Source organism: Argiope bruennichi, chromosome 6 (genome assembly GCF_947563725.1).
Source record: "Argiope bruennichi chromosome 6, qqArgBrue1.1, whole genome shotgun sequence".
In the NCBI taxonomy this organism is placed as follows: Eukaryota; Metazoa; Arthropoda; class Arachnida; order Araneae; family Araneidae; genus Argiope; species Argiope bruennichi.
In genome coordinates, this window is record NC_079156.1 from 112,779,427 (window position 1) to 112,797,333 (window position 17,907).

A 17,907-nucleotide genomic window follows, 5' to 3' on the forward strand; every position below is an offset into this window, starting at 1 on the left:
TCGCGCGTGATACCCGGATGATGAGCAGAGCGGCAATTACGTCACACACAGCCTCGACGGAGCCTTTAACTTAAAGATATCTGATACGATTTATGATAGGTATATATGATTTATGATAGGCGTTCACTACACTTCTCAAATATTGAATTCTCTTTAAAATTATGTCCTCGCTTTCAACTAATATTTTCCATTTATTCCGACATCTTTTCCATTTAAAGCCAATTTTATGTAGAATTTTCCTAGGGATAGCCTGGTTGGTAGAGCTTTGCATTCGCGTCCCTAAGGTTGCGAGTTCGAACCCCGCCGGCCGAAGATTCCCTGAGTGCTTGGTGGCTTACGCTCGTATAAATAAATCTCTTGTGGTCACAAAGTCCTCCCTGTCGAGAGTAATACCACTGGGGGTACTGGATCAGGGGTGATCGTTCTCTGATTCAGGTCTAAATTATTATCTGTGGATGAGTGAATGAAATGCGTGAATGAAGTCCGCCCCGTAAAAAGGGTTGTGACCTGTGTGTAGCTAAATCGTTCTCTTGGCCCTAGATGGCGCTAATATAAAAACAAGAGACGCTCCTCCACCGGCTTAAAATTGCTGTCTTCGTAACAGCGGGTCCATGGCGCCATAAGAAACAACTACAACAACAGAATTTTCCTTAAATATTCCTTACTCCACTTAAAGTTCATTGTTTCTTTCAAAACTGGAAGACATTTATTCAAAGAAGGGATTTTTCTTTCCTTGATATAAAAATCATACACAGTTCATTTCATGATGCTACAATTGCATTCGTCAGTTGTTGTTTTTTCAAGAACATCGCTTTTCACTTTTTTTTAGGTGAAACAAAAGTTGGATGAAGTTCATATCTTGCTTCCCGTCGGATCTTCTTAATGGTGCTAATAGAAACGCGGCAATTTGACTGGCTCGTTTCGAAGAATGTGCGACAGGAATTTCCCGTTTTCTGATTCTTGGTCACAATATATAATGATATTATATAACATTTTCTTTGTACCCCTACTAAAAACTTTTTTTATCACTTGAAGTAGCCATATCAATACACAGTTTTAAGTTAAAATAAAATGCGGTCAGAAATGACACAACACTCACATACGCGTGAAAAAAAAATGTATTAAAAAGTATCTAATGGGGGGGGGGGAATGAATATCGGAAATGCGCTCATCGTTCCGCGTCTCACCCCTTAATGAGATGGAATCGTCAAAATGTGGTCGTCTCAGAATCCGTTGACGAACAGTAACTACCATTATACTTAGACGCCAGCCGCCAAAGTTAAGAGGGTGGCAAAGAACTTTAGTGTGCATACTCTATATTTTATATAACAAAGATTAATAAAATATATTCTAAAATAATTGTAATAAATTGCATGCAAGAAAATTTTCTCTCTTCATTAGTAAAATGTGAATATTTTTTTTATATTAAATGAATAAAAAATTAACATATTTAATTGTAAATCTGATGAGGACATTAAATATAATTTTTTTTCGTGCCTTTTGATGTCTGAGAGCACGGAAAAGGTTTTCCCTTGTGTAGAATTTACGTCTTGGATTGTCTGCTGCAGCAAAGGACAACAATTGGTTGACCAGCTGTTTGAGAAGAATTCAGAATACATTTGAGATTTTCTTTGTTTTAATAAATAAAAGATCTATTGAATTTAGAGAACTTTGATCTTTAGACTATTATTTTATATTGAAATCCATATGAAAGTAAATATCTAAAGAAGGAACCATTTTCTTTTTTATCTAAATTGACTATAAATTTTTTAATCAGTTAATTTTAAGCATTTAATTTCAAAAGTTAAATGAATACAAACTGTTTTGCATTGAAATCTTTCTCCTGATTAAGTTCTCTTTTAAAATATTTTGCAGTTCCATGAATTTCTTTTTAAAATATCAATGTATTATAGAAAAAACTTTGCTATATGGCTTTGATAGCTTATTCAAGCATTAGTTTAGAAAATTGGTAGAATAGATAGAAATAACTGTTACTCTTGTAAATCTGTCAAAAAAAAAAAAAAAAAAAAAAAAAAAACGCTTTTTTTTGTTGCTATTAATTTTTTTAAGCAAAAAGAGTAAGAAACATACCCAATAAAAATATCTTTCCACAGAATCATAATACAAACAGTTTGTTCCAATAAAGAAGATAAAATAAAAAAGTGATAATGATAGTGTTATAGTGATAATACTGCCATTAAATGTGAATTAATAGTATTAACCTCGAATACAACTTTTATTAAAATTTATTTTTATTATGCATGGAATCTTACATTGGCTATTAAAACAGTTTTTTTATTTGCACATGCATAAAGAAAATTTGCATATATTTTCATCACTAAAATTATTAATATAATTTGTATATTTATATGCAGTGTTTCTATTTTATTATTATCTTAATTTGGGTAAAACTGTGTTACATGTTATGCATCATAAGAAAATATTGCTATGTATTGGAGTATCTACAATTAAAGAAAATTTAATTTTGTTATGATATTTTTATTATTATTTAATAGATTTTGATGTATTTATTTTATTTCCAAATTAGAAGTTCAAAGTTGAAGAAATTGTTATTTATCACTCTAGATGAATCTCCAACCCAACAAAAAAGTCCTGAACTTCCAGAAACTCCAGATTCGATTCCAGAGGTGCCAATACCCAATTCTAATGTCTCCAGTCCTGTGGTGACATCTTTGGGATGCCAGTGGGGAGTTAATAGAACTATTGAGTTATGGAGGGACCCTGGACAAGAAATTGGTATTGGGGTTGTGATGGGATGCATTGATGTCCAAGAAGAACAAGACAGAACTCCTCTTTCAGGGATTTTTATTAAACATATTGTTCCAGATAGTTTGGCAGGGCGAGAAGGAACTATTAATCGGGGAGATCGAATTGTAGCTGTGAGTTGTTGTTTTATTAATTGCTGTCTAAAGATTAAGCATGATTATTTTTATAGATTTAATATTGCATAAAAATCTTTTTTTCCCTTCATGTATAATTTTAATGTAATGTTTGTCCTGTGTCATTGTAATAATGTGATTTTTTTTTCATTGTGTTCTTGAAGAAGTTTTCTACTTCATTTACTTAAAATAGAATGCCTTAAATGACATTCTTCTTCTAAAATTAATTCACAGTAGTGTTTAATTTTGATGCCTTTACCAAAACAGTAAAAGAGAAGATGAAGTTGCATTCAATTTTGTGCATTCATATGTACTATACTTTCATTTTTATAGTGAAGATTTGTTTTTATAGCTCATTTATATTAGTTATGCACAGTTATTTAGATTAGGTAAATATTTGGTAATTAAATTTAGGACTGATCATTACTGAGGTATTAAAATATTTGGCATTGTCTTATGTGAATTGTTAATTTGAAAACCCATTCTCATTCATAAACTGCTATTTCTTTTTGCTTAAATTTGATTGAATAATATGGTTATTAAAATGTCGCAAATCTATTTACTTATCATAAATTTACATACATTACAAAAATTTGTGGGATAGCTTTCTTCCCTCTTAGCTATTGTTTTCAATTTCTAGAAATCTTCATAGACATTTATGTAGTTTTTTTTTTTTTTTGACTTGGTATAGATTGGGATTGTGTCTTTAAGACACGTTATTTCTCGTAAACAAATAAAAAGCAAAATGTTTTGCATATATTTTTTCTGTTATAAAAATGATTAGAAAGATGTAATAGAATTTTTTTCAACTATTTTTACCCTGAAAATTTACAAATTGCCTTATAAATTGCTTAAAACATTTTCAGTCACAAGTATAAGAAATGTATAATCAATTTTAGAAAATGATTGCAACTACAAATCTGTATAAAAATAAGTGACATTCATCATGTGAAAGTATTAAATAAGGATTTGATAATATAAAATGCATTACTTTTTAAAATTTATGTAATGTATTATTTTTTAGGTAAATGGTATTGACTTGCAAAATGCATCTTATAAGGAAGCAATTGAAACTATTCAAAATGCTGAAAATCCTATAAGACTCACAGTGCAAAGTTTAGTGCCTTGGGTATGTCCAATTATTAAAAAAAAAAAAAAAAAAAAAAAAAAAAATGTATATTATAAAAATTGTTTCTCTACAGTAACAATTTACTTTTCAAAATTTTTAAATAGTAATAAAATTTAAAATATATTTGACATTTTTCAGTTTCCCTCAGCCACTGACAGTGCAGCACAAAGCCCAGTCTCCAAAGAAGATTCCACGCCTCTTCGTAGTTCTCAGGCTTCATTCCATGCAGAAAAACTAAAACAACGATCTATGTCTGAAGATGAAGAACTAGAAGATACCCTGGATACAGATTTTCAGGGAAAAGTTTACACATCGAAAGGAGTTGAAGTACGTTATTCTATTGAAAAATTTGTTGAAGATTACTTTTTTCCCTATCTTAGTTTGGTTAAAAAAATTAATAAAATCTTTCTCTTTAAAAAAATAAGCCTTAATTGGAATCTTGAGGTTTTTGTCTATTTCAATTTGAAATTTTAAACAGAGATTTTGCATTTGATGATTGGAAGTTTTGCCTTTGAAGATAGAAGAATATGCTTACACAGCTTAAAAAACATTAGTGAGTATTTAGGATTATTTTTAAATGGCTGAATAACAGATATTTTGACACATTATGAACTATTTTAAAGACATGTTCTTTCCGTATATGGGGAATTACCTTGTGAATGTGACAGTGGATAATTAGTTCTTTACTACATCTTGAAAGGTAATCGGGGGGAAAAAATTTACGCTCAAATTTGACTGACAGATTTTATTTTGGGCAAATTTTAAATTCCTTGAAATTATTCTTTAAATAATATTTAATAAAATGAGAATTAAGAGCTGTATAAGATTGTTGTAATTATGAATATTTTTAAAAATATAAATCTGAATTTTAGAATCTATATTTATTTTTATTCTGTTGTATGAAAATTGGCCGATTTCAATTTGATCTTTACTATTTTCGTTTGTGATGTAAGGATCATATGAATCCTTTTATGAGCATTATGAGTGTTAAGCTTTTTAAAATTCTAAATGATTTCTATTTAATTTTCAATTCAATTTTTTTTCATATTATTGAAATTTATTCATGTTTAATTAACAATGACTATTTTTTGAATTATTAGATTGATCGAAATAGTGCTGGTTACCTTAAGATCTCTGATGACAGTGAAGAGGAGGATGATTTTGGATATACCAACAGTAAGTATATCTAAGTATGAAAAATAATTAATATTGCATTTTTATTATAATAGAAATTATTGAATAAATAAGTAATTACTAGTAAAAATATTTTCAAGAATGGTTCATAAAATATATTATTATTAAATAAAAGCTAAATTAAAGATAATCTTCCCTGCTGTAATCTTACTTCTTTGTATAGTATTTAATTAATATAAACTATTCAATAATTTATGAACAAATAAATATAGTAATCTATTTCCTTTTGAGTTTGTTTTAACAAGCAATTTAAATCACTATTTTGCTGACTTAAAAATGTTCAATTATAGAGAAGTATATAGAAATATTTTATTTGAATATGTGGAGGAATTCTTATACATCTTTCATGTAAAAATTTTTTTTCTATAGCAATTAAAAAAAAAGGAATCTTTGATTTTTAGTGGAAAACTTCTAAAGATTAAATACAATTTTTTTTTTGTATCAGAAATTTTTTTCACATAAAAAATATGTATAATTATCACAATCCAAAAGTGATCATTAATTTCTTTCTTGAAAAGAAATATAAATAAAGGGGGAGGGGAAGAGAACATTCACTGATTCTTATTACAATAGAAATTTTAGAAGATTGGAATGAAAAAGCAATTAAATACTTACTAGTTACTCGAATATTATTTTTAGTCTTTGTTATAAGTCCATTTCCTTTTTTGAAGAAAGAATGTAACTTTAAATTTAATTTGGTTTTATATTTAGAATGAGTGTGGATCCTAAATGGAAATCTTAAATATGTGAAAGAGCAGTTTATGTTAATAAAAAGTTTAAAAAAAGGGTATAAAAAGTAAAGATCCGAGAAAAAAATGAAATTTTACAAACACTGCAACAAATATGATACATATTCCAAATACAAATCGATTCGTTGCAAATACGTTCGATCGATCGTTCCAAATACAAATATGATTTTTTTTTTTGTTTTTTTCTTAATTTTTAAATATTCATATGCACAGTTTTTTTTTTCCCCGGAAGAAGGTGATAAAAATTGCGCATATTACTTTTCTGTATTTTGAAATTTCCAGGCATCATTTTTTTTTTTTTTACTTTAAAGATTGTATTACATATAATAATATTTTTGAAATGTAAAATAATAGTTTCTACTAGTTTAATATTATGTTTGGATCAGTATAAATTTTTGCAGGAAATATTTTTCAAATTTAGCATGGTTTTCTGAATAATTTTTTTTAAAGGTGGAAATATATAGCAGGTGGTTCATTACTATACTATTAAACCTATTTGTAATTAATTAATAGCAGCTTTTTTTCAAAGGTATTTCTTTTAATTATTAATTTTGTACTATGTTTGTATCATTCAGAAAAGGTACAGAAAAAATATGGAGATTTAGGTACTATCCTGCTTGTAGAAGTTGAAAAAGGTGCTAATGGCTTAGGTATCAGTTTAGCTGGAAATAAAGATCGTTCCAAAATGAGTACTTTTGTCTGTGGATTGCATCCAAATGGCAAAGCTGCTAAACTGGAAGCCTTTCAAGTTGGAGATGAGTTACTTGAAGTGAGTTGCTCTATAAGAAAAGTATATATAATATAATTTAACATTTATTTACCATTAGCATCATTAATGACGGGAAATAATTTTTTAAAAACTATTTCCCATCATTAATGATGAGAAGGGAGGGAAAAGAAAAATTTAATGCTTATGTTTTTTTTTGTTTTTTTTTCAAAATATGAAAAAGTAACCTGTGTATTCATTTGTACTAAACATTATGAGTAGAATATTTCATTATTTTAAATAAGAACAATTACAAATATAAAAAAATTATAGGGGCATATTTATAACAATTAAAGAAAGCTTTGCTTTAATCCACTGAATGGATAACTGTATTTATCTGACAATGGTTAAATCTGAGAAATAATGCTTTTTGATAAGTATTAAATATACTTTTTAATATATGTTTGATTTTTGGTATTCTGTTTTTTTTACCCATGTAATAATTAAAAAATTATAATTTTATATGAATTATCTGCTTTGATAGTTAACATGAATCGATGAAGGGAGGGGTGATTTATGATTCATTTCTGAAACTGAGAAATTTCTTTAGATTTTAGATCATGTTTGAAGCAAAAACTTCTGAATTAATTCATATAATTTGAAATCGTTGGGAATTAAAAAAAATTTCAATTTTTCTGCTTTGATCTAAAACATGGACTGCTTATGCTAAATTTTATAATGCAGTGATTGATTTGTCCTGAAGAAAGTACTGAATATATAATTTTTTCTCTACAGAATAGGAATTAAAATCTGCATTTGAACATTTAAAATATGCAGATCAATGTTGTTGATCTATCTAGTGAACAAATAGTTTTGTCTTTGATGTCTGATAATTCTAAGCAATGCCTTTTTGTATGTAAAATAGGAATTTGAATAAGAAGAATAAAAGTTTAATAATTTTAACTTTTTGTTTTGTTTTTAAAAAATATTGGAAAAATATGATTCGAAATTGGATTTTTTTCCTATGAATATTATTGGTATTATATATATAAAACAAAAGTTTTAATTTTTAGTATGTCATGGCTTTTAACATCTATATTTGGGAAAAAGTTAAAATAATTTATATGCTACTTTGTTTGTAGATATATTCTAAAAATATATTTAGCATGTAAAATGATTACAAATTTATAGAAACGTATTTATGAGAGTTTTTTTGAATATCTTATTTGATTTCTAAATCCATTGCAGTTTTTGAGTTTTTCTTTTCTTACTGAAATTTCTAACTCTATTTGTTTCTTTTTCACAATTTAGGTCAATGGAGTAGTTCTATTTGGTAGATGCCATTTAAATGTTTCTGCTGTTATTCGAGGTATGATGACACCAACTTGCAAATTTGTTGTTCTTAGGTAAGGTCAAGCTTATTATACTTCTCACAATTAGTACTGATAATTATTATGATTTTATTTATTACTGATTTCTAGCTAAGAAAGCTCTATTTCTAGCTCGCATTCAATAGATTTACAATTGCTTAATATTAAGTAAATATTTTCTCTCTATTGAAAGCAAACATGTATATGTAACATACATCATACACTATCATCATTGGTTGTTTGTTAAATTATTTCAGCATTTTATTCTCATTTTTATTATTTATTATAATTTATATATTGTATTTATATTTTATGATTTATTCATTTTAAAGAAGTCTTTTGTTTAACAATCTATGAATTTTCTTTTTAGGATGCTTAATCTGTTATTTTTTCATTGATTAATTGAATCTTATTCTCATAATGAATAATACTTGGGAATTGCGTCAGTTTTTTCGATCATTTTGTTGACAGTTATTTAAGCAAAATTCAGAAACATAGAAATTTGTTTAGAACAGAAAAAATGGAGGTGTTATTTATTAAAATTTGAATAATGGAAGTGGAATTTTGAATTACTATTTAAGTAGCGTTAAAGTGGGATAAATCACATTGCATATAGCTATAAAGTTAACTAATTTTTATAAGTAAAACATAGAATAAAATGTGCATGTACATTTAAATGTGCATTGCTTTAAATAGGAGTTTAGAGTACAATGTTGTTTTCAAAGAGACTTAACTTTTGATAATACATTTTTCTGTAAGTTCAAATGCTACTTTTTCTCATTTTCTTTGATTTGTAAGTTTTTATTATTGTTTTATATTGCAGAAATGTACAAATTTGATACTGTCTATTTGGTAGCACATACTCATTCAAAAAAAGAATTATTGCACAGAACTTAGAGCAAGTGGAGTAATGTTAGAGTATAACATGAATGAGTGCTTTATTTATTTATTTATATATATTTTTTTAGATTTCAGTACAACTGTAAATTTTTTTCAGTTAGTGAAGATAAATATTAATTCTTGTTAAAGCAGCTTATTTTTTTTTTTTGAAATATTAGAGCCACAATCAACACCTCTACTTACTCTCTCTTGTGTAATTATTTTTCTTCTTTGACTGAATGCTATTGGCCATGTGATTATAGCAGCAAGCCAGTGCATATTCTCTTCATTAAATTATCTGTATGACTTTCTGCCTCTTATCTGTTCCTATGGCCTAGAACCTTTCTCATAGTATCATTTTGGGAAAATCCAACTATTTCTATCGGTGGTTTTGTGGTATATCCTAAAAATTTTGCTTGCATATAATGTGTTCTAAAGGCCTTCTTTGATTACTTTATTTAAAAACGAATTACTATACAATTTAGCTTGGTAGATTTCTTGGTTATATTTCTTTTCTGTATATACTTGCTTTTTTAATATGAATAAGCATACATTTAATTCTTTGAACTTTTTATGCATGACTTTCTTATATGATTGTTTTTTAATTAAAAATAAAAAGTAATTTATGAATTTCTTATTTGATGATAATAGTTTTTTTGAAGAATAACTAATTCATGTGTGTTTTTTCTTTTGAATTTATTAGGAGGGAAAACAGCGTTGAAGAAATGGCTGTTAAACCAATCACTCACTTTCCAGTTGATTTAGAAAATGAGGTAAATAGAGTATATTGTTGTATTTTAAGATTTATAAAAAAATAATTTAAAGATTAATTGAAACTAATCCTTTTTTTTTTAAATATATCTTTTAATAAGGATAGATTCAAACTGTTATGTTTTCATTAATTCATGTAAAAAAAATTACAGAACCGTGAAAAGTATGGTAAAAGCTGCTCTGTCAATTTTTCTGGTTCCCGCCACCACCCACCAATTCTAGATATAGCCAAAGTATATTTAACACCTTATTAAATAAAAGTTCCGTTTCAGAAATATCTCTTTTAATTTGTAATATGCTTTGTTATTTCTGCTGCTACATTTAGTTTATTATTTGGATTAGAGTAGAACTTTTGTTTAATAAAGTCATGAAATGGATCTAGAATTAGTAAGAAAGAATAATTTTAAAACCATTATTATTACTAATAATTAGGGCTGGGTGATGACGGAACTTCATCATCGCGATATATCGTCCAACACATATCGATATTTTTCGATATATCGTGATATCAATTATTTATAATTATTATAAGTTATAAATAGCATCTCTTAACATATTGACTGATCAGAACGAATAAGAAAAAAAAGGAAGTTTCAATTTATATAATAAAAATATTTGTCTTCTTTTGAATAAAAGTAGTTAAAAAATAATCTTATTAAAACCCCTTTAATAAAGTGTTCAGTGCCAAAGCAATGTCTGCATGTTGCAATTTATAACACTGCGTTTAAAGCAAGTATTTTTATTTATTAGAATATGACGGTATTTTTAGATATATTAACAAAAATTCCACATGAAGGTCAATAAGAGTAAAGAGAAACAAAAATAAACACTAACCGATAACCAAAACGAAATCGAAAACATAAACTATGTGAATATCGATTTAATGTATCGCGATTTATCGTGAGACGCTCGGCCAAAGCGGAAGTAGAACGAAATTTCTATTTTGTTTTATGCGAGTACGCTTAAGTCTGAAAATGCGAGTTGCAGAAAAAATTGTGAACTCAATCTGAATTAATCCTTTTTGCTTTTATTTCTGAAGATGAATATTTAGTGATTAAACAAAGGACAGTCAATAACCTTCTGATAATCGCAGTTATTTTTCCATATGGCATCAGAAAACAGTTGAATCCAACATGACATACTTAAAACAAGTACTTTTGTATATTCGAATATGACTGTATTTATATAAATATGAACAAAAATTCTATATGAAGATGAGAAAGAATGAAGAACAACCAAAATAAGCACTAACCGATAACCAAAACGAAATCGAAAACGCAAATTGTGAGTATCGATTTATTGTATCGCGATTTATCATGATTATTCAAGATCATGATTTCGATAAATCGAACTTTTTCAAATCGATTGTTTTTTTTAATAAATCGAAAATCGGCACAGCTGTACTAAGCTCAACTATTGAAATTAAATCTTTGCTAACTCTTGACAAGTCTTGAGAATTATAAATAATAATAATAAAACCCTCATAGAAAATTGAACAGTTTTACTCTTTTTACACTTAGATTGAATATTTCATATGCATTTTTTTTCTTGGGTATTTCAAGATACATTCAAGACGAATAGAAGTCTATTGTTTAGGAGTAGGTATGATATTAAATTTTAATGTCACAAATTCAATTTTTTATGTATAGAAAATATTTGCTTTCTATTTATTGAAAAAAATTTCAAATAAATAAAAAAATGAATAAAATGTAGATAATGATAGTTTAGGATGTATATAATAAAAATGTATTATTTTTTTTGTTAAAATTTCAAGTGATATATTATAAAATTCCTATTAAGTTTTATATTGCATGGGAATTTCTTTTTGTTAAAATTTTTTCTTAATATTTTTATGAGTTAAAAATCTTTTCTTTTTCACAGAAAATAGAAGATCTGATATCATCTCATCCAGGAGTTCGGACAGTTACAACAAAGAAGGTTTGTTATTTTCTGGAAACAGCACATAATTTTTTTTTCCCTTCAGTTTCAGCTTAACTTGATTTATATAACTGAATTATTTGAATCTTGTTACTTTTTATTTATAAACTTTGAATAATTTTCTAAATTTTTTTCCTATGGTTGAAAATATCTACATATATGGTTATTTCAGTGTATGTTTATGAAATTTTGGTTTATTATTTAGTGATTTAGATTATGAATTTAGAATGGATATTTTTGGTTAGTAGATATTATTCATATTGTTATAGAAACTCTGTAAAATTCTGATGTGATTCTCGTGAGATACTAAATTAAAAAAAAAACGACTTTCCATTTATTAATAATATTCTGTACTAGCCGCCTTTGGTAACCAGTTAGTTCGCCAATCTTAATATGCGATTCAATTAAATATTTTATGTAACTTTTGTTTTAATAGCGTCTTCATCAAAATATTTTTAAGCTTCTAATTTTGATAGTCATGTAATTCACTCATACTATTATAGAGACCTTAAGCCAAAATTTACTATGTATCTCTTTAATTTTTCTGTCAGCTCCCATAAAATTTCAACTTCAAATTAAAGTATAAATGATTAAATTGCAATTAAAATAAAAAACTTTTTTTTTATTGAAACCTAGAACATTTGCAGTAATAGTTAACTTATTTTTTAATTTGTGATGGCAACTTGTTGATAAAAGCTAATTTTTTCCCTCTGCACGTAATGTCCTTGTGCAGGTGAAATTCTATTTTTATTTTGTGCGAAATAAATTTTTGAGAAGAACAATTAAAATATTTTTTAAAAATTAATTAAAAAATAAATATAAAATACATTTTAATTCCTAGATTAAAACATTGGTATCATTCAATAGATAATTTTTTAAACTCTTAACTTGATGTAAAAACCATTTTTATGCAGTGATAATTTTGGAAGCTATCATTAAAAAACGCCAAAATTTCGCTTATTTTTTAATTAATAAATATTTTAATTAAAAATTTAAAAAAAATCCTCCTGAGCTGCATATTCTTGACCTCCAAGGTATACATGTGCCAAATTTGGTAGCTGTAGGTCTAATGGTCTGGGATATAGAGTGCCAACACACACGCACACACACACATTCTGCTTTATTACAAGTATAGATATAGATATGGTTACAAGATGTATGTCACAAGAGGCCACTACAGTATGCAATTTTGATGAAGGAGGATGGATTTCATACTTAATTTCAATAAATGGGTACAAAATGTATGTGATAAGCAGCGATTTATCGTTTGATTACGATTACTGGAATTCTGATGCAGACTAATTTTATTTTGGATAGTTAAGTAAATTTATCTTTATTTTACCGAAAGTTACTTGATAAAATTTATTATCATTAGACCAATTGATAATGAATATCTCATGCTTTTTATATTTTAATTAATGAATAACTGTCAAAAAGAAAATCATTTTGATAATTTTTATTTTTCAATTTGTTTTATATTTGGGGCAAATGTGATAACTGAATGGTAATATATCTGGTGCTAAATTTAACAAAACTATTAAAGTGTTTTTTTTAACTTCATGTAATGAATCAATAGTTAAGCTATAAAAAGAAGTCATTGGAATCAAGGAATCCAAAATATATTCAAATATTAAAACATTTTTCAAAATTTTTACAACTAATCTTAATCTTTCTTATTGTAGCTTTAAATTGATAGAAAATTGATGGTATTTAACCGTTCTGTTAATTTTTAAACGCCTCTTTACAGAAAAGAACAAAAATTCTAATTTGATTTAAAGTATGTATAAAAAAACCAGTAATATAAGAAAAATTAATTAAAAACATTTCAAACTATTCAATTAATATAACTTAATCAAAAATCTGAAGTTTCAATTTGAAAAATTGTGAATAAATGCCTCACATTAAGGCTAAAATAGTTAAACTATAAAAAATAATAATTAGATTATTTAATGTATTCAATTAATAAATATGATAAATATTAAGATCAATGCATGGGTTTAGTTTTTGCATATGTCTAATAAACACACACACACACACACACACACACACACACACACACACACACACACACACACACACACACACACACACACACACTGAGCTTTATTATAAGTATAGAAAAACATTTGAGTATTTTCAGCTTAAAATTAATTATAACTTTCTTAATCTCTGCTGTTTATCTTTTAGGGTGAACATGGTTTAGGAATTATGATATTGGAAGGTAAACACGTCGAATTAGGAAGAGGTATTTTCATATCTGATCTTCAGAAAGATAGTCCTGCAGAAAAAGTAAGTTTTACATTAGTTAAATGAAATAGATTTGCGTAATTTTTTTAATTTTGAGCTTTACAAATGATTTATTACCTGAGATTGTTTATCTATACGTAGTATAAAAAGAAGTCTCCTGAAAGCATCTGTATGTTTAAAAGAGAAAAACTCGAGAAATATTTAATTGATATTGGAGATATTTGTACCATTTTGTATGGCATTTATTGGGGAAGGTTTTAGTATATTCAAGTCACATCAAAATAAAACAAACGAGTTTTATAATTGCGGTTTTAATTATTTTCCTACTACGATTCGTGCATGCGTAAAGCAGCAGTATCTGTCTTGCAGTGATCCGCGCATGTGCAAAAACCTCAAACTGCGCTTTCGCAAATGGATTGTCAATGGATTCTGAGACGACCACATTTCGACGACTCCATCTCATTAAGGGGCGAGACGCGGAACAATGAGTGCATTTCCGGTATTCCCTTTGACCTTGGATTTTCCCTATTACATACTAGTAAATGTTAACATCTCCTCCTTTCCTTTCACCCCTATTTTGAAGAATTAAACCCATCCTAACGCATGCGCAAAAACGCGGAGGGTTTTACAATCCGTTGCTGAACTATAGCAAGAGCTGTGGTATGCATATGTGGATTCATTTCTTTGTTTACGTCTGATTTTAAACAGCGATTCAAAAAACTCGTTATGCCCCTCTCCCCATTAAAAAAAAAAAAAAAAAAAAAACAGAAATTTACTTTTAACCGGAGCACATTAAATGCCAAAACGCTTCATTTGTTACGCGATAATGAAAATTTAAAAAACGTTCAGTTAGCGAATAGCAAAGAAAGAATGGCCACGTTTAGGGAAGGAGAGTCTTCTGTTGAGTGAGGTAACGTCTCTCTTTAAATCACATGGCAGTCGAATTACAGAGATAGAATGAATCTCGTGAGGAACGAAGTGATCACCCATCCAATATAGTTTTTAAAGAAATATCATAAAGCAAGCTGAATTTTATTTTCAAATCACATTATGCAGAGTTGATAATAAAGTGTGGAGCAGTGAGTACAATGACTTATTTGTATATTTTTAAATTTTAAAACAGCTTTTCTATTGTATATTTTTAGTGAATTGTTTTGTCTATGAACATATCATATTTTTATCTTTTTAACAGTATAAATATTTCTGAATGAGTGCTATAAGGATTGTTTTGTAGTTATTTTTGACGATTTCTAAATATATTTTTTGTTTGTTTGATGTTGCATAACATGTCCATGTCATATCGGGTAATGGCTAGACTTAAATTTAAAGCTAATTTTTCCTCTTGAATGTTATGCCATGGGCAGCGTTGTCGGGTAGTGCTAGTATTTTAATAAAAATAGTTTTTGAAAAATTTATATAAAAGTATGAATTTAAAGTATAATTATTTTCTTCAGTTCAGAAGAAATAGTTGTCTTGATACACTAATTTTTTTTTCTTTCCAGTCTGGTTTATGTGTAGGAGACATGATTTTAGCTGTGAACAAGACAAAATTAATTGGTGCTGATTATGAACTGGTAATAATTTGTTCTTTTAAAGATGTTAATTAAATATGTGGTCATTTTAATTAAATAATACCTTTATTCATTGTTTTTATTTATTTTTAGGCTGCTTCTGTTTTGAAAAATGAAGATGGACCAATGACCTTTTTAGTGGTGAATTCTCAAAAACCTGCCTCAAGTCCTGTGCACAATGATATAGACCATGATAAGAAACCTAGAAACAGCTTAGGGATTTTACCAGACACTGATACCCGGCGTAAAAGTAAGACTTCTGTAATATTTTTAGTAAATTTTATTTTACTTCAAAACAGAAATATTATCTGGTAACTAGGAGAAAAAGAAAACAGTTAACTCTACTAAGTAAAATAAACAAAGAAGTTGAATTTACTGGAAAAATGTGATTATGAAAGTAATTATCCATATACTAAGTTTATGAATTCAATAAAAGCAGGACCATGGTGCTTTTATTTAATGTGGTTTTTGGAAGCATCCACTGATACTTCTTATGAATTGTTATTATTGGAACATTATCATATTTAATCAAAGTTAGTATCTTATACCAAAAATTAATTTTTTTTTATATACAGAGAAATTATATAATTGTATATTGATTATATAATTTTCATTGCACTCGGAAAAGTAATTCGATGCATTCACCTAAAGTATTCACCTAATGCAGGAACTTATTTATTACTGTAAAAAATAAATGTACATAATTGTTTGAAGTTGAATTTCGCCAAAAAATCAATCTACATCTTCTTATCACTCTATCGGTATTTTTAACGATACAAATTAAATAAATAAATAATAAAATGTCAAAATGTGCACTGTTTTGAATTGAGAGTAGCCATCTGACTGCAAAGGGTTAAGATTCTGTTCAGCATGTAACTAATTAATTACTACTATTATACAAAATATTTTGTATATTAGTGAAGATTTTATAATAAAAATTCCTTTTCAGTCAGCGTATAGTATAGTAAAAAAAAAGTGAAAAATATGATTATAATATTTTTTTACTTTTTTCTCCTAGTTAAAAATTATACTTGGTTTTGTATCAGGATTAATATTAAAACTGTCTAATAGAAAAAAAAAAAAAAAAGCAATTTGCTATGCTTCTTTGCAGGTTCTACTCCTTCATCTTTGTGTCCAACACCTTCACCAAACAGTTCTTCTCCATCTCCAAATCTACCTGCCTGCCCAATTCCACCTCCAGCAGAATTCTCTGATCCATGTGTCACATTGGATGTTGTAGGGAAGGAAATGGTTGTTGACATTCACAGGGAAAAGAATGGTCTTGGACTTGGTATAGTTGGTGGTTCAGATACACCTATTGTAAGTGTTATCATTAAATATTTGTTTTGTTGGTTTTAAAGATGCTTTTAACAAAATATATTATGGAAACAAAAGCTCACTGGCTCAGGTATAATTTAGGCAAATCTCTCAATGCTCTTTAATATATATATATATATATATATATATATATATATATATATATATATATATATATATATATATATATATATATAATATGTTTTACTGAAAGCAAACAAATTTTTCCAGAAATTTTCACAACAATATTTTGTTATTTATTAAGTAGAAATTGATTGTAACATATCAATTGTTACTTTATAAATGCATTTAAAATACCCCAAAATAAAATTACTATAATTGATATCTAACAAATATCTAAATGTTATATTTCTAAATATGGGAACAACCCCTAAACAGAAGATGTTAAATGTCTACCAATATAATTATAGTATGTTAATAAAAACCTGTACTCTATAGATAATTTTTCCATGGGGAATTTATTCATGATATCAAAATAAAATGTTAACATCGAAAGTTATAAAGTGTGTGCAATTTTAAATATACAGATAATCCCTGTGCAAGTTAGAGTTTCGAACTCGCAACGTTAGGGTTCATAGCCGAGTAACAAAGCTACTAGACAGAAGTGTACACTAATTTCCGGAGGTTGTTATCTGGCTTATGAAGTTACCACCACAATACTCCCCCACAAGTGAGTCGGTGATGTTTTTATCGTGCCAGTTATGGCGAGCGACGAACGTGATTATCGCGCCAAGCGTTATGGCGGGCGACGAAAGTTATTATCGTGCCAAGTGTTATGGTGGGCGACGGCGAGCGTGTGTGAGTGGTTGCTGCTGGTAGATGGAGCCACGAAGGATGCCGTTTTTCAGAACCAGGGTCACCAATGATTGGTGACCTCGTACGATGAACCTTCGTACAGCTGTTGTGGCGCCATCTACCCACAGCAAAACCAAAAGTCGTCAGACTCACTAAACGCAGCAGCACAAAACCGTCAGACTCACTTGACGCAGCAACAGCAATCACTCACCCATGCACGCTCGCCATAACGCTTGGCGCTTCTCAAATGCTTAAATGGGTACAGGCACATTAGATTCAAAGGTTAATACATCACCTCTCAACAGCCATATCGTTCGACT

At 27.8% G+C, this 17,907-nt stretch overlaps 1 protein-coding gene across 1 annotated transcript in view; it reads left to right on the top strand.

The window, feature by feature from the left end:
* The window catches only part of LOC129972805 (multiple PDZ domain protein-like), a 63,829-nt gene that overhangs the window by 34,226 nt on the left and 11,696 nt on the right, over window positions 1-17,907 (top strand). Inside the window, exons 19-30 of the mRNA XM_056087081.1 lie at window positions 2,587-2,900; window positions 3,925-4,029; window positions 4,168-4,356; window positions 5,130-5,205; window positions 6,548-6,741; window positions 7,990-8,084; window positions 9,631-9,700; window positions 11,580-11,636; window positions 13,824-13,925; window positions 15,386-15,457; window positions 15,548-15,704; window positions 16,566-16,774. Of these exons, the coding sequence (XP_055943056.1) occupies window positions 2,587-2,900; window positions 3,925-4,029; window positions 4,168-4,356; window positions 5,130-5,205; window positions 6,548-6,741; window positions 7,990-8,084; window positions 9,631-9,700; window positions 11,580-11,636; window positions 13,824-13,925; window positions 15,386-15,457; window positions 15,548-15,704; window positions 16,566-16,774 (1,640 nt within the window). The remainder of the gene's footprint in view (window positions 1-2,586; window positions 2,901-3,924; window positions 4,030-4,167; window positions 4,357-5,129; window positions 5,206-6,547; window positions 6,742-7,989; window positions 8,085-9,630; window positions 9,701-11,579; window positions 11,637-13,823; window positions 13,926-15,385; window positions 15,458-15,547; window positions 15,705-16,565; window positions 16,775-17,907) is intronic.